The sequence below is a fragment of the Tenrec ecaudatus genome, chromosome 11 (assembly GCF_050624435.1).
Source record: "Tenrec ecaudatus isolate mTenEca1 chromosome 11, mTenEca1.hap1, whole genome shotgun sequence".
In the NCBI taxonomy this organism is placed as follows: domain Eukaryota; kingdom Metazoa; phylum Chordata; class Mammalia; order Afrosoricida; family Tenrecidae; genus Tenrec; species Tenrec ecaudatus.
In genome coordinates this window covers 37,037,347-37,058,732 of record NC_134540.1, presented here as the reverse complement: position 1 = coordinate 37,058,732, position 21,386 = coordinate 37,037,347, and the positions used below count along the sequence as shown (strand labels likewise).

The following is a 21,386-nucleotide window of genomic DNA, read 5'->3' as shown; positions in this document are numbered from 1 at the left end:
TCCTGGACTCACTCTAGGAATGTTTGTTTACAGTAGTTTTTCCCCTATGTCTCTTTTGCATTTTTTTAAGCTTACCTCAGCAGACTCATATGGTACTTCTCCTTTTATGCTTGGCTTACTTCACTTAGCGTAGGGGGATTGCTGGATCATATGGTAGCTCAATTTCCATCTGTTTTCGAAATCGCCAAATCGATTTCCATAGTGGCTGTACATACCTACAGGTCTGCCAGCAGTAGATGAGAATTCCTGTCTCCCCAAACCCCTCCAACACTTGTTGCTTTCTGATTTTTTGAATTGGGCTATCCGAGGGTGTTGGGTGGTATCTCATTGTTTTAATATGCATTTCTCTTATGGCTGATGATTGGGAGCATTTTCTCACATGATTATTGCCCATTCAGATATCTGCCTCTGTGAAGTCCTTTGTCCACCTTCTCCGTGAACAATTAGTGTTTTTCTTTTTGAAAGCTAGTAGAGTATTGTAGATTTTAGTAATGAGGCCGTTGTCTGATATATCATAGCTAAAGATGCTCTTCCAGTCTGTGGGGGATCTTATTACTCTCTCGGTGAATTCTTTAGATATACACAGGTGTTTTATCCTCAGTATATCCCACCTTGTCAACTTGTGACTCATTTGTATTTGTATCCTTCTATAGTTTTGATAGCCTATGTATTCTCTGTGCCAAATTTCTCAGGTTGGTCCCTGTTTATTGTGCCAACCTGGATGATAAACAGATGTGGGGTTAATTGAAGGGTGGAGAGATAAATGGCTCCCTGAGCATCGCCTTTTTAGTTCTCAGGTCTCTTGCTTTCTGATGGTCGGACCATGGTGCAGTTGCCTTAGCCAGTTCCCTGCTTCAGCTGGCAAGGCTCACTTCCTGCAAGACATCCCTGAGGAGAAGCCACATGGACCTACCCCGATGCAGCCCTGGGTGCTTGTGCAGCTATGCGGAGAACCCTGCCCGCTCTGAGATGCTTAGACGTTCACTGATTTGGCTTTCCTCCTGCTGTCGGCGTCATTGCTTGTCTTTTGTGAGATGGAGGGGCACTTTGTAGATTGGTGTCAGACATATGGCCTAATGTTGGACTTATGGGCTTGGGCAGCACTGGGTTGAGATGGTTTCTTGACGTGCACTTTCCCTTTATATAAAACTCTCTCTTGTACTTATGAGTTTCTGTGGATTTGTTTCTCTAAAGTACCTAGACTAATACAGTCCCAATTCCCTCATTGATGGGCCCTAATAGTTTGGGATTTTTCCTTGAGGTTTGTGATCTACCTGGAGTTTATTCTTGTGCATGGAGTGAGATCAGGATCGAGGTCTGTGATTCACCTTGAGTTTATTCTTGTGCATGGAGTGAGATCAGGATCGAGGTCTGTGATCCACCTTGAGTTTATTCTTGTGCATGGAGTGAGATCAGGATCGAGGTCTGTGATCCACCTTGAGTTTATTCTTGTGCATGGAGTGAGATCAGGGTCTTGCTTCCTTTTTCTGCAGGTAGATATCCATTTTTTCCAGCACCACTTGTTGAAGAGGATATCCGCTTCTCATTGGATATTTTTTGGGCCCTTATGGAAGATCAGTTGTCTGGATGCTGATGCTTTTATTTCTAGGCTTTCAGTTCTTTTCCATTGGTCTGAGTATCTGTCATTATACCAAGTACCATGCCATTTTGACCACTGTGGCTGTATAATATGTGCTAAAGTCAGGCAAAGCAAGCCCTCCCACTTTGTCCTTTTTCTTGAGCTGTTCTCTGCTAATTCAGGGCTTCTTCCCTCTCCATATGAAGTTGGTAATCAGTTTTTCCATTTCTTTGAAGAAAGATGAGCGTAATTGTATCGGGATGGCACTAAACATATAATGCCTTAGGCAGAACTGATAGGTATACTATGCTGAGTCATCCAATCCACGAACATGGGATAGTCTTCCATTTGTTGTGGTCACTCTTGTTTTTTTGTAATAGTGTCCTGTAGTTTTCCTCATCAAGATCTTGTGTTCTTTCAGTCAGGTATATCCCTACATATTTCACTTTGTCCTTGGCTATTGTAACGGGTACCGATGTGTATAGCAGTCCAGTAGACTTAAGTTTGTTGATCTTGTATCCTGCCACTCTGCCATACTCCTCTGTTGCTTCCAGTACTCCCCTTGTGGAGCTTTTGGGATTGTCTGTATATAAAATCATATCTGCAAATAATGATAGTTTCACCTCTTCCTTCCCCACGTGAGTACCTTTGATGTCTTTTCTTTGCCTTATGCTGTTAGCTAAAACCTCCAGTGTGATGTTGGTGTTAAATAAGAGTGGGGACAAGGGGCATCCTTGTCTGGTCCTCTTTTTAGTGGGGTTGTGTTAGTCTTTTCTCCATTGACTGTCACGTTGGCTGTTGGTTTTTCATATGTAGCTTGTATTGTCTTGAGGAACTTTCCTTCCATTCCCATCTTCTTGAGTGTCTTAAACAGTAATGGGTGTTGAATGTTGTCGAATGCTTTTTTCCACATCTATCGATATCATCATGTGGTTCTTAAGAGTATTTCGTGTCAATGTGGCGAATGATCCTAATGGTCTTTCTTACGTTGAACCATCCCTGCATTCCTTGTATGAATCTCACTTGGTATGGTGCATTATTTGTTTCATGTACTTTTGTACTCTATTGGGCAGTATTTTGTTAAGGATTTTTGCATTGATATTCATTAAGGAGATTGGTCTACAGTTCTCATTTCTTGTGGGATCCCTGCCTGGTTTCAGTGTAAGAGTTAATACAAGCTTCATAGAAGGAATTTGGAAGTTTGCCGTATTTGTCTATGCTCTTCAAAAGTTTGTGAAGGATTGGTGTAAGTTCTTCCCTGAATGCTTGGTAAAATTCTCCTGTGAAGCCATCTGGTCCAGGGGATTTTTTTGCTGGTAATCCCTTGATAACCTTGTCTATTTCTTCTATTGCTATGGGTCTGTTGAGATTCTTGACGTCCATCTGGGATAGTCTAGGGAGGGATTGTTTTTCCAGGAATCTGTCCATGTCTTCCAAGTTGTTGAATTCATTGGAGTACAATCCTTTGGAGTACTGCGTAATTATTCTTTTGATTTCATTAGGGTCTGTTGTAATGTCCCGTTTTTCACCCTTCATCCTTGCTATTGAAGTTTGTTCCCGCCTTTCTTTGGTTAGGTTTGCCAGTGGTCTGTCTATTCTGTTTATTCTTTCAAAGAACCAACTTTTAGCAGCATTGAATTTTTTCCACAATTTTCTTATTTTCCTCCTGAATCACATCCCTGAATTTATTATTTCTTTTCTTTTGCTATTAGTAGGATTGTCCTGTTGTCTCTGCTCTGTTGTTGTAAATTTTGTGCCAGCACATCAGTCATACTTCTCTCTTCCTTTCTCAGGTGTGCATGTATTGCTATGAAACTTCCTCTGATGACTGCCTTTGCTGTGTCCCATAAGTTTTGGTACGTTGTGTTCTCATTCTCATTGGTTTTTAGAATTTCCTAATTTCATGGCTGAGCTGGACCAAGACAGAACCCTTTTGCAATAGAGAGTTATTCATCCTCCAATTAGTTGCTCTTGTTTTCTGTGTCTTCCTTTTGTTGATTTCCAGCCTGATGGCACAGTGGTCAGAGAGAGAGGTCTGTATGATATCAATGTGCTTAAATTGAAATAAATGTTCTTTTCGTCTATTCTTATTTCTTTAAAGAACACTCATCATATTATCCCAATGTAATAAAGAGAGTTTTTTATTCTTGTAATGTATGTTATCTTTAAGTAATGGAAAAGTAATAGGGTTTCAGATGATTCCTCTTATTGATCCTTAGGCTTGGTTTTTTTTCCCCTTGTTAAGAATCGGAAGCAACACTAGGATTCTGGCTCTCTTTTCTGTGAAAGTACTTCGGTACCAGACAGTGGTAGGTCAGTGAGGTGGAGTGTGTGCGTGCGGATGTTAGAGGATGATGAGAACTAAGGCAGGTGATGGATGAAGCCACGTGCCTTGCAGGTTGATGGTCTGAAACCAAAGGAAGGAGCTTGACATTTCGCCCAGTTCTCCACTAGAGTCCCACAGAAATCTAAATTGGAGGTTAGGAAATCTTGCCTTTTTATTTCTTTGGAACTAGTGAATTCAGATTTTCCCACTTCTACCACGCTTACTGGACGACTTCATCCTCTGCGTAGGGTTTTCTAGCCCCTCGCTCCAGGCCGTTATGTGAGTTACTCTCATTGTCTAACTTATCGCCATCTCATTGAGGTTCTCCCGGCCCCCACTCGGTATGACGTCCTTCTCCTAGGGCCGGTCCCTCTTGATAAGATGTTCAGAGTATAAGAGCCCACGTCTCACCATTCTCCCTTCTCTGGTGTATCTTGGCTCCACTTCTTCCAAGGCACATTTGCTTGTTCTTTCGGCAGTCTGTGGTATGTGCAGTGCTCTCTGGCAACCTCATTCTTCCTCGGTATTCTTTGTTCGGCTTTCACATGCCTAAGAGATGAGTGAACATACTCTGGCTTGGGACATGCGTGCCTTAGTTCGCCCAGTGACATCTTTGCATTATAACACTTTAAAGAACTCTTCTGTAGCACATTTGCCCAATGCAATATTCCATTTGATTATTTTTTGACAGCTGTTTCCATGAGTGTTCATTGTGGATTCACTTCAGTCTTTTCTCTATTTACCATGGTGTTGCTTATTGATCCAGTTGTGAAGATTTTTATGTTGAATGCTGTCGTCTTTGATCTTCACCAGAAATTGCCCCAAGCCCTTTTTGCTTTCAGCCAACAAAGTTATGTCATCTGAATATTGCAGATTATTAATGAGCCTCACTCTATTCCTAAAATTGAGTTCTTCCTGTAGTCCTGGTTCTCAGATTATGTGCTCACCATACAAATGCTCAGCAATACAGATTGACTAAATACAGTAAAAGGATAAAACTGTTATGCACGCTCCTGATTTTAAAGCATGCAGTGTCTTGTAGTTCTGTGTGAAACACTGCCTTTGGTTTCTGTAAAAGTTGTACATAAGCATAAGTAAGTGTTTTGGAGTTCGCATTCTTCCCAGTATTGTTCATAGAGTTCAGTGCTTTTATATCGCCAATAAGCACAGACCGCCATCCTCCTGAGACTCTGCAGTCCGCCAGAGAGCCATGAGACTAGCAGTGATAGACTGCGCTGCATGTTGTCTTCTGAGTCCAGCGTGAATTCCTGGCAGATTCCTCTTGCTGGACTGCTGCAGCTGCTTCTTGAATTATCTCCCACATTTTACTTGTGTGTAATATTACACTTAGTTGTCAGAACACAGTACCTTTGGATTTGATATATTTCGGAAACAGACAATTTCTTCAATTTACTATACCAAGGACCTTATTTCGCTCTGTTAAACAAATTTTGCAACACATGCATCATCAGATTACCTTGGGGACTATCAGTTATATGTACAAAGTGCTCATGTGCAGTGAGTAATACACGATAGGTGCTCAGGAGTTGGAACTGCTGTTTTTATTCTTACATAATCTCTGGAATGAATGCTGAGACATTATTTATGGGCCGCTTACGTTCATTAATAATCTTTCTTTTCTGGAAATGTTAACTTTCGGGCAATAAATAACGCAAGTAGAAAGAAAACATGACCATCATCCTTCTGTATAAAAAGCATTTACTATTGAATGCAATTGTTGAAAAACAATATTTCTATTATGTTTATGAAGCAAATCAATCTGGAGTGAGGTTTTCAAAAGGTATTTATTATTTTTGACACACAATTTACATATCAGACAATTGAATAGTTCAGTCATTTCAAGGGGAATTGCACAATCAGCACCACAGCTATTTTCAGCGCATCCATCCCTCCCCGCCCCCCCCAACCCCCCACCCCCTGCCGCCCTGGTTAAATGGCCTTTCAAATGAGGTTTGCAATCACTCTCAGTTCTAGTGCCCCCTCCCTCTCCGGCCTTCATTATTTCCTCCCAAATCCCCTTTCCATCCCTGTCACCCACCCCCACCCCTGCATTCCCTGTGACACCATGTATCAGTCATTCTCTTTATACATCCACTCCTCCTGTGCTCCACAGCTGGGAGACCAAACAGAAGACAGTGAATAACAAATCTCTCTTAAGGTGGTGAGGATAGATTAGTATAAAGACAGAAATACAGAGAATGCATGAGAGGGAGAAGAAGACCCCCATCAACATTCAAGAAGCCAGCAAAGAAATTTCTGTCATGGACCATCTAAGAGATACTTGCACAGAACAGATGCAGGTCATGTCTACAGGGAGGTCACCTGGCTAAGTATCCAGGTCTGACCAGCACGATTAAGATGATAAGGGTCTCTGCCTGTTAGTAAGTGTGTTTGGAGCTCCTGCTGCCTAGACCAGATCTGCCAGTGGCTCAATTTGACCAGATACTCTGCAGATGAGTTTGGGGCCCTTATCGACCCCCATAACCCTCCACAAACTGGATGTTCATATATTAGCTCTGATACTTTTTGCCATATTCGAAGTTTGTAATTGTCATCCTTGGATCACACAGGCTGGTGTGCTGCTTCCTTGTGGACTTAGTCGACTCCTTGCTTAGGTGGCTGCTTGTTTGAACACAAGCCGTTAAGACCCCAGACACTATTTCCGATTGATAGCCAGGCACCATCTACTTTCTTTGCCACACTTGCTTTTTCTTTTAAATACTTAAAAAAAATACTTTTCTTGGGGGCTCTTACACCTCTTATCACAATCCATCCATCCCTCCAGCGTGTCAAGCACATTTGCCTCCTCTTCCCACTTGGGCCCCTGATAGCAGCTCCCCATTTCATCCCCTCCCTCGTGTTTGAGAGCTTATGAATTTGAACAGTCTTTATCTTTTATCACAGTTGTTATTTCTCTGGATACAGGATTTTACTTAGGAAATCTTTTCCCATTAATTTTAAGGCATTAAGCACTGGTGGATTGGCTTCTAGCTTCTGGGGGGTTTGTGGAGAAATGTGTTACATTGTGAGCCCAGACCTGTAACCACTGACCTGTTTTGACATTTCTGGAAGCTTTACCAGTCGGCTTTGTATCCCTTTTTTTTAAAAGCATTTCACTTGGTATCATTTTGATTCCAGTATATGTTTGGAAACACGAGGACCACTTTTGTGATCACTTTTGTGTTGGGGAGCTAAAGGAGGGCGCTTTTGGTATTTCGTACTTAGAACTCAAAGAAAGGATTTTTGTACAGTGCAAGAAATGATCCCACGGAAACTACCAGTGGTGCCCGTCTGGGACGCTGCCTGCTGAGTAAGGTTTATGGCAAGAAAGAAGACGCACACCAGGGACCAGGGTGTTGGTAATGATATAATGGACGTGCTGTGGGAAACAGTGGAGACTGGAAGTATTAATGGTGTGGTGAAATTAAAATTGTTTAAACAATCACTGTGAAATACAGGTATTAAAGATTACGATGACACTTACCTTGGTACCACTTTGGGCTTTTAAGTTTGACAATATCTGCAGTGTTATGTCATCATTTTTCAAGCCTTCTCCCCCCCTCGTATTTTTAAATAGTACATTCTTTAATTAAGATAATTACCAACTGTTTCTATGGTAGGCTATCTGTTTGTCTGTTTAAGTAGATTTCCAGAAAGAACTGGGCCAGACCATAGCTGCTCAGGCTGCAGTGTGACTGACGAGCAGTTCTGGTGTCTGGTGTAACAGGACCGGAGCACAGTCCGAGGAACTTAGGTACTCCACGGCAGCTTCTGAGTTACCAGCTTGCGGATCTAGCTCCTTTATGTGTTGAGAAATGAATTATGAAATAACAGGTACAGCTGTAGTCTAAGAACACACATATTCAGAGACAAGGTGAAATGCTTTTGAATTATCTACCGGTGTTTATGATCTGTTTCATTGTTTTACTTTGTTAAAGTGCCTTAACTAGGGAAGGTCTACGTTAACAGTGTTATAAGGAAACCAAGGGATTAAGACACATTGGGCTGGGAGCTGGAGGAAGATGTTGATGTAGCAGTTTAATAACTGCATTGATGTAATAATTTTTAGGCATTTTAAATTAGTGAAAGCTGTGGTGGAGTCTTGATTGTAATATGTGTGCAATATGCCTTTCCCTTTCAGAACCTAAACCCCAGCCCCAGCAGCTTCGTCAGGGACAGCATCGATTTTTGAATATGGAGCAAAATGGAGTAAGAGATATTAATCCACCAAGACACCTTCCTCGAAATGATACCAGGCAGCTAAGAAATGAAAAGCCACCTCGTTTTCAAAGAGATACCCAGAATCTAAAGTCCACTTTTGAAGGCAGTGGATTACCTAGAAACAGAGGTTCAGAAAGGCCAACCTGTTCAGTAACTGAAGTGTGGACTGAAGAGAGAAGCAGGTGTGATAGACCGCATTCTCGATACGATAGAACTAAAGACACTGCGTGTCCTTCGAGTTCTCAGAACAGTGATGGTGCTTTTAAACAAAGAGATACCTCTATGCCAAGCAGACCAGGAAAAGGTGCGTCTTATCCCGAGGCAAAAGAAAACCCACTTCCTCAAGAATCCATAGATTATAATCATCAAAAACAACGAGGGAAAAGAGAAAACCAAACGGCAAATCCTGATCATTTTTATGACAGAAAACCACGGACAATAAGTAATGAAGCTTTCAGTGGTGTAAAAATTGAAAAACAATTTAATATAAATACCGATTACCAGACTCCTGTTAGAACTAATAGTTTCATTGGTGTTCCAAATGGAGAGACAGAAATGCCCCTGAAGGGGAGGCGAGTCGGGCCGATTAAGCCAGCAGGACCCGCCCCATCTGCCCCTTACGATGAGAAACTGTATTACAATAGTGGGCCCAAAAGAAGGTCCGGGCCAATTAAACCCGAAAAAGTTCTGGAATCCTCTTTTCCTGTGGAGTACACAAAAATGTGGAAACCTGGAGATGAATGCTTTGCACTTTATTGGGAAGACAACAAGGTATGGCTGCTGAGAAGATTCTATATATTAATATAGGTAATGCCGTGGTTTAGGGGACCACATGGTGACTGTGAGTTTTGTTCCGATTGTACCTGTTTACAGCCTCTGAACAGAAAGCAGTATAGATGATCGAATGGGAGAGGGGGGACAGGAAAGCAGCATGATACTTGATGACTTTTAAAAAGCTAATTCGGTGATGTGTCTCTCGGAGTGGCGACGTGAGGTGTGCATTTTCCGTAGTAGAAAAGTGCTGTCCGTGTGACTACGGAGAGCGGAACTTTATTTCATTCATCGCCAGCCGCGCTATTGCCCTTTGCTTCTCTCTCTAGTAAAGTGATTCTGCGCGGAAGAAAATGAATTGGGTAGCCCCGAATTAGATTCTGTAGCTTTTAAAGATTTATTTAAAGAAAATGCTTGTCTACCTTGAAGCACAGAGAGGTTGTTTGAGTAAGCTTAGAACCCCAACACTCTAAGGATCCTTTCAGTTGCCTTTACATTCTACTCTAGGAAGAAGGTTGGAGAAGAGGGGCAGGCAAGGGCAAGGAGAACAGAGCAGATCATGTCCCCGCGCCTGGCTTCCCTGTTCTCTCTGCCAGCCTTGCCCTGCTGCATAGGGGCGTGGCCCAGCATCACTCCTGGAAGAAGCCGCCCTTAACCTGCAGCTTTCTCTCTCCTACGTTGTCTTTCACACTTGGTGACTTGTTCATTTTTCAAAAATTTTATCACAGTGTGTAGACAATGTTGTTTCAGACTTCTGGATTGAATCTGCCCTCCCTACTATAGTTTCAAGTCTGTTTTTGTTGTTGTTGAGTTGTTTATAGTCCTGCGTCTCTTACAGCAGAACATTTTCATGATTATCTGCTGGTTGTTAACTAATTAACGCAAAAGGTTACATTTATCTAGGGAACGCTAGCGTGAGGAGGGGACTGACAGTAGGAAGCAGGTAAGAAAATCGATGCAAGGGGCTTAGAGGGCGAGGGACCTGGGTGGATATGACGATGAATCGGAGAGGAACTGCTAAAATAGCACTAGTGACTGCAGCCCTGGCAGAGTTGGACGGCTAACATGCGTAGTGGAGGTGGCAATAATTAATTAACTTTATAAAGTTGAAGTTGGATTTGAACTGAGCACCAGGCCCCAGTTTGAGTGATGAGGCTTACGCAGTGTCTAGAAGCAAGTGTGAGGTCAGTTCTAGTGGGGCATAGCAGAGTGGTGTGGTTAGATGACATTGGCGCTAAGATTTTTATATGGTGTGGAATAGTAATGTTCTAGCTGTTAAATCCTAATAGGAAAGGAGACAATATTATCTATCATCTGTAACCGCCCTGCCCACCCCCCCGCCAAAAAAAAAAAAAAAGCAAAAGCCTTCCCAGAACTACGAGCTAACTGTATTTAAATCTCATTGGCCACAAGTGTTCCACATAGCTACTTCCTAGACGTAAGGGAGTCGGACTGCTCACTCCAAGCGTCTGGAAGCAGACGGATTTGGGTCGTGGGGCAGGGAGGGCTCGGTCGGGGTGCTCAGTTTCATGGTGGAGGCAGGACAAGGAGAAAGCAGCGCTGGCCGAGCACGTCAGTGGCACTGCTTCACAGAGTGGCCATTTGGTCCAGGCACTTCTTGGAGGGGTGGATTCAGATGGAAAGGAGAAAACTGTTCTCTGTGCTGCGCAGCGATACTCTTGCGGATGGCTTTGGTGAAAACAGTTTGCAGCAGGAGGGTAAGTCCAGAAACCAAACTGCGATTCCATGATTGGGAGCGGACGAAACAAACACTCATCTTGAGAAGTTCAGCTTCGAAGGCTCGCAGAGAAATGGGTATTCTCGCGAAGCCAGTGTGAGAGTCAAACGAGAGCTTTTGGCCTCATTTTAGGGTGAGAGCCTGGAGTCTGTGTGCAGTTTTCTAGGATCTGGGATGAATATTACTTTCTTTCCAGCTGCCCGACTAACACGCGGGGTTAATCGTTGCAGGCATTCTCCTAGCCTTGGTGCTTTCTCTTTCCTTCTGTGTCATCTTAGGACACGCCAGCTTTGTTTCATTCTGGCCATTCCTCTCCTGCCCTGTGTCTAGGCTGCCGAGCAGTAAGGGTACAGCAGACACGCGCACACACACGCTACTGTACACAGAGACACATTAGAAACTAATGAGCAACAGAGAATAAAAACAGGTCTACAGGTGTTCACTTATTGGACTTAGCAGATAATGCATTCAACAAACATTATTTGAATATTCAGCAAGCTTTAGTTAAGTCCTTGCCAAGTTCCAGTGCTTAGGTTATAGCACATCGCTTTGACTGTGCTATTTCCCATTTGCTTCCACATACTTTATAATAGTATTAATGAATCTTTCTTCTGAATTATTTTCTTGTTAATTGTAATTGTCTAAAGATACAATAATATTTACTCCTTCTGTTGCCTCTGCTAAATATATTCTAAACATTGTAGAAAGATAATACCGAACATTCCCGCAATTCCACAATATACAAAGGTCCTAGAGTATTCTTAGCACTAGGTTTATGGCCATTTCTCCTATGCCTATCATTATGGACATCCATCAAACCGACATGGGAACAAAACTACACATTTTATCTAAAAAAACAACTTATTCTTATTTTAAAACAACATACTTATATACCATTGACATATAAATGAAATTGAGTTGTACTATATGTAAAGTTTATATTTAACATTATATTTATTCCCCACATTTCCTACCTACATATTTGATTTTCTTTACACATTTTCCTTAAACAATCTTCTTATATTTCCTACAAGTATTACAACTTCTATTTCTTTTACAATACTTGACTTGGCAGGCGCTATGTCCTTGCTAAGTACTACTAGGCCGTGCCAGCCACTTGGGATTTGAGATACTGGGTTTGGCATATCGTAAGGGTCACTTGGGTCAGTCAGTCAGACAGTCTCTTATGCATTGTCTTTACATTTGATGGTGCTTCTTAACAACTTTTGAGTATGCCTACATTTATTACTGAAGTGATGTTTTCATGAATGAAACTGATTAATACTCAATTTAACTTTGCGTTAAGGTGACGTGTGTGTGTAGATAGGTATATGAAACAAGAGACTTTCAAGATTGAAGACTTCAAAGAAAATGAATTTTGATATGTATATATGTTTCATTGAATCGATAAAAGTCAGTGGGAGGTACATGTAAACAGTTTCTGTAATTTTTGTTGAGGAAATCAAAATGTGTCAAAATGACACATCCTATAAACCTGGTGTTAAAATAATCGGATGGCCTTCCAAGTGATACTTTGATTTAATTTAGTTGCAGACTTTCAGTGTGAATGAAAGGGATTATATCTCTCTGTTGAGCATGGCGTTGCTACGCCAATTGTCTTTGGTGTCCCAAAGTCCATGGTCCTGGGTTCCAGGCCCAGTGATTCACCCTCTCAAGGTGTTCAGTTTTAACCTAGGAAGTTTCAGTCACTTTACCCCATTTTCTGTACATCACATACAAATGTGTGTGTCGAAATATTGCCAAACATATATTTGGTAGTAGTCAACCCTGCCTTATCAATAAACACCAACATTAATCTACCAGTAGATACACAGGCAAATGGGCAAGATGAAAGGTATGAATGGGCAAACGGGAGTCTACGCAGAGCTATCTTTGAAGTGCCTTGTAAAAAATAGGCAACTTTCTTATTTTCTAACCAGCAGCTAAGGTCGAAATTAAAGAAAAGGAATTGGCTATAATTTCCAAAAAGAAAAAGAGCTCTGGTGCTACAGTCACTAAATGCTTGGATGTTAACCGAAAGTCTGGGGGTTCAACCCCAGCCACTGCTGTGTGGGAGAACCATGTGAGATCCTGCTTCCATAAGGTTTGCAGCCAGGAAACACGGTAGGACAGTCCCACAGTGTCCTGCGGGGTCTCTGTGAGCCGGGAGGAACTCGGCAGCAACAGGCTTGGTTGCAATCTTAATTGCGTCATGTTTTGGAGATCACTCATGAGTGAGTCTAATCCATATTTTTATTTACATCCTTAGAATGCCTTGCTTTCTCTCATGGGAGGAGCTGGGAGTTTGCAAATGCTTCTTCCACCTCTAGGCACCTTTCCTCTCTCTAATGGAGTAGAGCAACACTCCCGACTGGTCTCCGACCTTCCACCTGACTCCTTGTAAATGCATCAGTAAACTGCCACTCCTGTGACCTTGGTCCACGTTATTCACCCCACTTCAAACCTTTCCCCTCTGGGGTGCAAACAAAGCTCCCAGCGTGTGGCTCTTACCTGAACTTGTACTTCCTGCTTTACTGGTGACTGACTACACCACTGGTTCTCAGCCTTCCTAACGTCGCGACCCTTTTATATAGTTCCGCATGTCGTGGTGACCCCCCCCAACTATAAAATTATTTTTGTTGCTACTTCATATCTCTCGTTTTGCTGCTGTTCTGAATCGGGCGACCCAAAGGTTGAGAACTGCTGCTTCAGACCATCATTATTTGTCAACCTGTCATTTCCTATACTCTTCACCTTACTTTATGTGTTTGTAGCTTGTCCCTTCAGTTCTTTCTTTGCCGAAACACTCTTCATTTCTAGTCATTCCAAGGAGAACTCTTTCCCAGAAAATCTCAGTTTTCCTAAGTGCCTTAACATCACTCCTGTATTAATGTACTTTCCACTTTGTTGTTATTGCTTTCGAATTGGTCCAGACTACAACAGAACAAGCCACCACCCTGTCGTGCATCATCCTCAACAAATCCTCAACTATTGAGAAGTTGCCTCTTCTCCTCGGACCCTCTGCTTTAACAAGCTTCATGTCCTTTTCCAGGGACTAATCTTATATAATCTCGTATAATCTGTTTTCTTCATTAAACTCTTAAGTTCCAAAAAGAGAAGTGAGCTTATTTGTTTTATTCAGATACACTGTTTGATGGACAGTGTATGGTGGACTCGAACTTGTCCAATTTTGGAAAAGCGTGCAGTTGAAGTGTCGACCTGTTGCTGGTAGCTGCCACGAAATCGGCAACCTTCCCAGACCTGTGCCACTGCTGCTTCTGTGGTCTGCTTTATCCACTCTCTAGCTTCCTCATGTGTGCGAGCCAATTGAAAACACTGGCTTGTGTTAGGCACACCTTAGTCCTCACAGTGACAGCTCTGCTTTTCAGCAATTTCCAGAAGCAGTCTTACCGTAGCTGATTTACCCAATGAAATGTTATTGGATCTCTTAACCGCTGCTTCCATGAGAATTGATTGTGGAGCCAAGCAAGATGAAATCCTTGACAACTTCAGTCTTTGCCCCGCTTACCATGATGCTCTGTATTGGTTCACTTGTGAGGCTCTCTCGTTTTCTTTACATTGAGCTGCAATTCGACTGCAGGCTGCAGCCCTTGCTCGTCAGCAAATGCTTCAAGTCCTCCTCGCTTTCAGCAAGCAAGGTTGTACCGCCTGTATATCTCAGGTAGTTATTAAGCCTTCTTTCAATCCTCATCTTACACTCTTCTTCACAGAATCCAGCTTCTTTGCTTATTTGCTCAGCATATAGATGGAATAAATATGGTGAGAGGGTGCAACCATGAAACACACCTTTCCTGATTATAAACCATGCAGGATGCCCTTGTTCTGCTCCCACAGCTGCCTGTGGATCCAGGTCCAAGTCAGCACAATGTGGTGTTCTGAGATCCCCATTCTTCTCAAAGTTATCCATGGTTTGTTATGATCCACACAGTCTATCTCAGTGGTTCTCAGCCTGTGGGTTACGACTCCTTCGTGGGGGTTGTCAAACGACCCTTTCACAGTGGTCGCCCGAATCAGAACAGTAGCAAAATGTCAGTTATGAAGTAGCACCGAAAATAATTGTGTGGTTTGGGGTCACCAACCATGAGGACCTGTGTGAGAGGGTTGCGGCCTGAGCAAGGTGGAGACCCGACCCCTGGTCTGTCTAATGTCTTAGCCTGGTCAGCACAACACAAGGAAACATCTTCTTGGTCTTCTCTGTTTTGAGCCAAAATCCGTCCGATAGCAGCAGGGATATCCCTTGTTCTGTGCATCCAACCTAGAAAGAGCCAAAATATCCACAGAACATAAAAAAGTGGGAATGAGGAACAAAGGAGAGAAATAGGCTTGTACGTGAAACATTTTGAGCTAAGGAAGATTACGGCAGTGGAGCACGGTACCTGTAAACTTGCTAGCATCCAGACCCAAGAAGAGTGCTCTCCATAAATTTATTACTTTTGTAGTATGTAATATACTAATCTTCTGGTAAAAGTGGATTCTTGCCTGGTACAGATAGGATAACTTACTTTTTAGACGTGCACAACGTATGGATTTTTATTGGTCTTCACATTTTGTGATTCCATTGAACCTGTTATTAAGATAGGCTGTTGAAGTAGATAGTGTTATAGTAGAACATCGAACTACACCAACTTAAAGAAATTATTTCTTAAGAGCAAATTGTTTTTTGTTTTCATTCATGTTTGCTCATTGGGGAAACATTCAGGCCTAGAATCTGGGTCTTGAACAGGCTGAGCTGCGTTGATGGAGCGCTCCCCTTAGACCAGCGGTTCTCAACCTGCGGGTTGTGACCCCTGTGGGGTCGAACAATCCTTTCACAGGGGTCACCCAATTCACAACAGTAGCAAAATGACAGTGATGAAGTAGCAACGAAAATAATGTTATGCTTGGGGGCAGGCACCACAACATGAGGAACTGTACTATGTACTAAAGGGTCGCAGCATAAGGAAGGTTGAGAACCACTGCCTTACATGATGTGCCGCCTCCCATTGCTTTAACAGCTATGTTCTTGAATGATAGTTCTGTTAATGTATCAGTTTCTTATGAGTTTGTTAATGAGCAACAGATTCCCGAGCAGCACTGGGTAAAGTGTTAAAGTTTCTGGCTGTGCAGTGCCTTGACTCCTATAAATCTTAAAGGCAAGTGATGTTCTTAGTCTTGCTCTAGACCTGGGTCCTCAGTGAGTGAAGAGGCAGTAAGACCTTCTTGCTACATATTTGTGTCGTATATTTGATTTTAAAATAAAGTACTTCTTATGTATCCTGATTAGTAAATAGGGAATTATTTAATGCTCAACAGAGGCCATTGGTAGCTAACAACATCGATATAGAAGAAACATCTCTGACCCTCTTGGCTCTGACCTCTTCTTTTCTGGAATCTGCGGACAGGCTGATGGCTGTAGGATTCTCTTTAAACAGTCTGGCTATTCAAAGATATCTTTTCCACCTTTAAACATGTTACACATAGAGCACTACGAGAATTTACGTTTTTATCACATGATGCCCTTTTAAATAAAATATTGGTGGTTTTATTCGGTGAACATTAAACTCGCTGGTTTTCACTCACAAAAGGACAAGTACTGCTTAAGACTACTGTTGTAAAAGAAAAAAATAATCAAGATAAACATTTTCATGCCAAAGGTGACAGTCCTTGAGGGGTAGCAGGGCCGAGAGGAAAGGGCAGCGAAGGCCAGGGACAGACAGGAGCTGTCAGCATGGGGGAAGGAAGCTCCTCTCCAGAATGAAGAGGAGGAGAAAAGGGGGCAGTCAGGGTGGGGGTGGCGCAATCTACTAGGAGGTTTGGTAATTGTGTAAGTTGGTAAACAAAAAAATCATGATCTAAAATGTAAACCCCTGCTTATTCACAGTAAAAAGAATTTTTTTCCCCCAATTTCTTTTTGTCTTTGTAGTTTTACCGAGCAGAAGTGGAAGCTCTCCACTCTTCGGGAATGACAGCAGTAGTTAAATTCATTGATTATGGAAACTATGAAGAGGTGCTGCTGAGCAGCATCAGGCCCGTCCAGACGGAGGCATGGGTACGTGATCCAAGTGCAGTGCGAAGGCACAGGCTATTTTGAAGAAAGTGTGTAGCTCTAAAAGATTAGCCATGCTTATAATAATTACAAGTGGGAAAAATTAAAATTTAGATAAAACGGGCTACCCTTTAAAATTAGACTTGAATTTAGTAATTATACATACCAAACTTCAGTTAAAGCAAAAAATAAAAACCGAATATATTGGTGTTACTGTTCTTGTATCATGCTTTGTTGTATTATGCTTTGGTAATAGATATCCATATTTACATGTTTGCCTAAAATGTGTTTGTATGTGTAAAATGAGTTTTTATGCATATTTTGTTCTCTCTCAATCTGTTATTTTAATTTTGACTAAATTAACTCCAGCAGCTTTCAAATTCAAGCTCTGTTGGATACTTATATCTATTTTTTGTTTTGTTTGGTGTTTTGCTTACTTTTGCTTACATGTAAAGCTAAGAAGAAAAAGTTCAATTATAAATGAACTCACTTCATTTACTACACATATATTTTTATATATGTATAAATCAACTATAAATATCTGTTTAATGATTATTTGATTATTTTTGTTGCCAAATGTTTGTGTCAAAGCTTTGTGATTCTCTTTGATTATGGAATTTAGAATGTATTCACTGAAATGGAATTCATCTTATACAGGATATATATGGTAATATATATCTACTAGTTAGGTTTTCAGCTGCATTTGGGCAAAATCAGGGGTAAAGGGCATTAGGATTATTTTCATAAATCTTGTCTTTTCACTTTCAAACTGGTGGGAAGTTTCTAATAAATTTGTTTTTATACCTCTAAATTGCTCTTATTGCCCATGAAATCTAAAAATACGCTAAAAAGTTATATCTTCTAGATAATAAGAGCCTTTGTCAGTGAAACATACTGTGTTTTCCCATGAGTTGCTTTTAATTTTTCCCTCTAGATTTTTCTGTCACTTCAGAAAAACTAAGTAAAGAGAACAGAAAACCACGTAATTATAACTATATTTTGAATCATAGATCTCTATTTTACTTCATGTTCTATATCCTTTATAATTTTACATTTTGCCATATAATGTTATTCATGGTTCAAGTTTAACTAAGAGATCCTTTCCCTTATTCTCACTCTCAAATTTCCACTGCTTTTCCCCGAAAGGCCGGCTGGCATTCCCTGAGTTTCTAATGTGCGCCTTTCTTTTCCTGGAGAAGCTTGATGGGCCATGTTTTCCCCTGTCCGAGTCTCCAGTGATGGCTGCTTTCATTCTCTTTCCGTTTAAGCTGGTTTTGATGATGAAAGGAACTATTCGTTGATACTACAGTTCTAGAAGTCGACTCCCATTTTGCTATCCATCGCATACTTCCAGTTGATTGTAGTCATTACAGCCAAAGGTCTAAAACAGAAGTCTTATATTACTTTACCTTTTATTTGTTATCAAGATTTAATAAGAAATTAACTTTGTTTTTTTCACTCTCTAGAGAAAATTTTAGTTTCTTTTGCTTCATTTCCTCTCTACTTCTTTTTTCTGTTCCAGGGTGGCCATAACTGCTGAGCACGTTTGTCAGTCGTCTCTGTAGTTTTCTATTCAAAGAGAGGTGTTTGCTATTGAAGTGATCATTTTCTCTCTAGTCAGTGACTCTTCTCATCCCGCCCTCACCCCCAGCCCCCCTTTAAACCCTCTTCCTTTCTCCACTCTTGATTTTAGGTCTGTGTAAACTTAGCTGGACAGTAAGTGTAGTAGATTTCCCAGCCAATTTAGTTATTCTGTTCTGAACAGCAAGAATTTCATTTCCTTCCTGCCTGGTGTGAATTCTCATCTATGCTTTATTGTGCCGTTGTTTTGCCTATTTCCTTTTTCTGTAGCGGGCTTAAAAAATCTCCTACCTGATGTGTGAAATGTTTTACTGAAAGAAGCCGGTAGAATTTTTAATTCTCTTGGAGACTCTGGCATTTCTTTTCTACTTAAAGATAATCAAGTGATTATTGACATTTTATGATTCTGCATAGGTCAATGAAACAACTTTGAATCGTGCACATCATTTATGATAAAAATCAGCTTTTCTTCTTTACTTGTATGAACAACTTAGTTCAAAAGAAGTATTTCCTTCTTGAAATATTGAGGTCCCCACTACTTTAATATATTTCCATCCACCTCCATCCTCAAACAATGGGCGTGTGAATGTTTGTCCCTTTCACAAATTAAATGTGGAGACATTCATTGATCTCAGTTACAGTCATTGTAAACTTCCCTTAGCGTTGGAAAGTATTGATGTGCTGGGGTTTTGAACACTTTCCTTTTTTGTCATTGGCAAACAAGTGTTAAGTTAATGTATGCATGTCGTTATGCCAACTTACCAGAAGAACATTTATTTTATAAATAAGAAGCTACCACGAACTTCTTAGTCATCTCACAACAATGAAAGGCCAGCAAGGTGTAGGGTGTTACTACAGTGTCTTGGCACACTTACTAAGGCAAAGTATGGATTTTCTAAGTTTTAACTCTTACACTTCTTATGTGTTGTGCTAATTCTGTGAAACGATACGGTATCTTTTATTAAGGTTTATGTATTGAGATTTATGTTACTCACACAAGATTTCAGAAAACATGTTATTTTTTTATAGAGAGAAGTGATTATTCATCAGAGATTTAAAAATAGCTTTGGAAACAAACCAAAACAGGCTGCGTATAAGCCAAAAGAAATAAATCGCCTGTATTGTATCTTTGAAGTATAAGAATGAATTATCAAATAAAAAGCATGAAATATTAAGAGACTTAATTTGTACAGAAAATTAAATTAAAAATCAAGTTACTTCTTTAAGTGTTAATGTTTTTCTCATGAACGCTGGGGATTATTTACCTAAAATCTCTCTGTAAGCTGAATATTTATTTTCTCTTTCCAACTGGCTACACTTTCTAATTCCAAAACATACTTGCTCGGCGTTATTTTAGGTAGCTTAAATATGTGGCTATATTTAAAGATTTCATTTTCTTTAAGATTATTTATACAAAAATTTGAGTATGACTCCTAATCCCCCTTAATAATATAGCTAGATTTTACCTGGTTCTTTTGTATATCACAATATAATCTATTTTAAATTAAGCGCTTTTATTTTCGTGAATTGCAATATTATCACACATAAAGTGAGGTCCACTGCTCATTCTTTAGCACTGAAGATAAATGTTTTATTTTTGTTTTTCAAAAAATGAGTTCTCTGAACATAACAGGACTTTACCCTCGTAACAAAATAGATGAAACCTTCTAGAGTCTCACTTTATCGTTTTTCAAGTTATATAGGGGAAACCCATATTATTTCCTATTTCTGACCACCGCATGAGAAAACATTAAAGGCAAAGAAAACCTTCTACTTGATTCTCTGCGGCCCTTTCCCGACTGGAGGGGGGTGGTGGCGGTGGTGGTACTTTAACTCCCCAAATAACACCAGGAAAGATGCCCCGTGCAACTTGGAAGTGCTATACAATACACGGTTGCTGCTGCCCCAGGGACTGTTGTGCTGTTACGGAGCTGTTGGTTTTGAAAAGCTCCTCTAAACCTGAAAAAGCCGGCCCGCTGTTCCTAGCACAGGTGTGGGTCGGTCGAAGGAACTTCTGTTTGCATTAACCCCTGACTGCATAGACATCCAGGGTGTCCTAGAAGGTTTGTTTGTTTTTAAAGAAAGCAGTTGTTACTTGTTTGTTTGTTTTTTCATTCCCCCCTTAGCGATTTTTAAGAGGGTCCCTGGTGGTGTAGTGGGTTACGCGGTGTGTTGCCACCAAGAAGGTCAGCCCGTATTGAAAACCACCGCTGCTCCCAGGGAGAAACATGAGGCTTTCCACACCTAGGAGATCCGCACCTAGGAGATCCAGCACCCAGGAGATCCAGCACCAAGGGGCAGTTCTCCTCTGACCCGGAGGAGCGCTGTGATTCAGAATTGTCTTGTTGGCAGTGAGTTACTTTAGAGGGTAGTAGGTGTAAAGACCTCAAATCCAGACTCTGAAGAGTACAGGTGCGATTTAGGGAGGTAAGGCAGAGGACATGACTCAGCATAGACTCTCTGTCCGACTTAGACGGGTGGGCAGAGCCAGGTGCGCTCTGCTTGCTCTGTATTAGCAGCCCCCATTTCAGCTGCCCGCCACCTGTTCCTCCGGCTGCAGTGGCAGCAGCAGCAGCAGCAACAAGGCCAAGCAGCAGAGGCTCCTGCAGGTTTCAAGGTAGTCTTCCCACAGTGCCAAACTGGACAGCGTGCTGTTTCACACGGATTGTAGCAGGTGCATAGACCTGCGTGTTCCTGGCCCAATTCCATGGAGACTTAGGTCCCAGGAAATGATTTTAGAACATGCTGGTTTCCAAGCTTTGTTTTGAAAAATTCATAGTATCTGCTGCTTGGTATCAGCAAATGATCAGTGTTCATCTGTTCCAACCAGAAGCATTATGGTTGTGTAGGTGCTTGGTAGTTCTGGGACCTTAACATACCCATCATCTTGGGCAGTGGCTAGGAAGCGGCATCCTCTCTCAGGTGGGTTTCTGCGGACCACTCACTGCCTTGGCTGATTTGTGACTCGAGCACCCCTAGAGAGTGGAACAGGCCAGAACTGCTTCCTGGGTGTCTGAGGGTTCCACATGCCTCACTGTTCCCTTAGAGTGCTGCCCATAGGGTCTAACCAGTGACCTTGGGGCTCAGCTTAAACCTGCTGCCA

The 21,386-nt window shown here is 41.5% G+C and overlaps 1 protein-coding gene across 3 annotated transcripts in view; it reads left to right on the top strand.

Annotated features, from left to right (window-relative positions):
• The window catches only part of TDRD3 (tudor domain containing 3), a 175,406-nt gene that overhangs the window by 118,980 nt on the left and 35,040 nt on the right, over positions 1 to 21,386 (top strand). For all 3 annotated transcript variants that reach the window (XM_075562998.1, XM_075562995.1, XM_075562999.1), the window contains 2 exons: positions 8,068 to 8,918; positions 16,580 to 16,705. In XM_075562998.1, the coding sequence (XP_075419113.1) occupies positions 8,068 to 8,918; positions 16,580 to 16,705 (977 nt within the window). The remainder of the gene's footprint in view (positions 1 to 8,067; positions 8,919 to 16,579; positions 16,706 to 21,386) is intronic.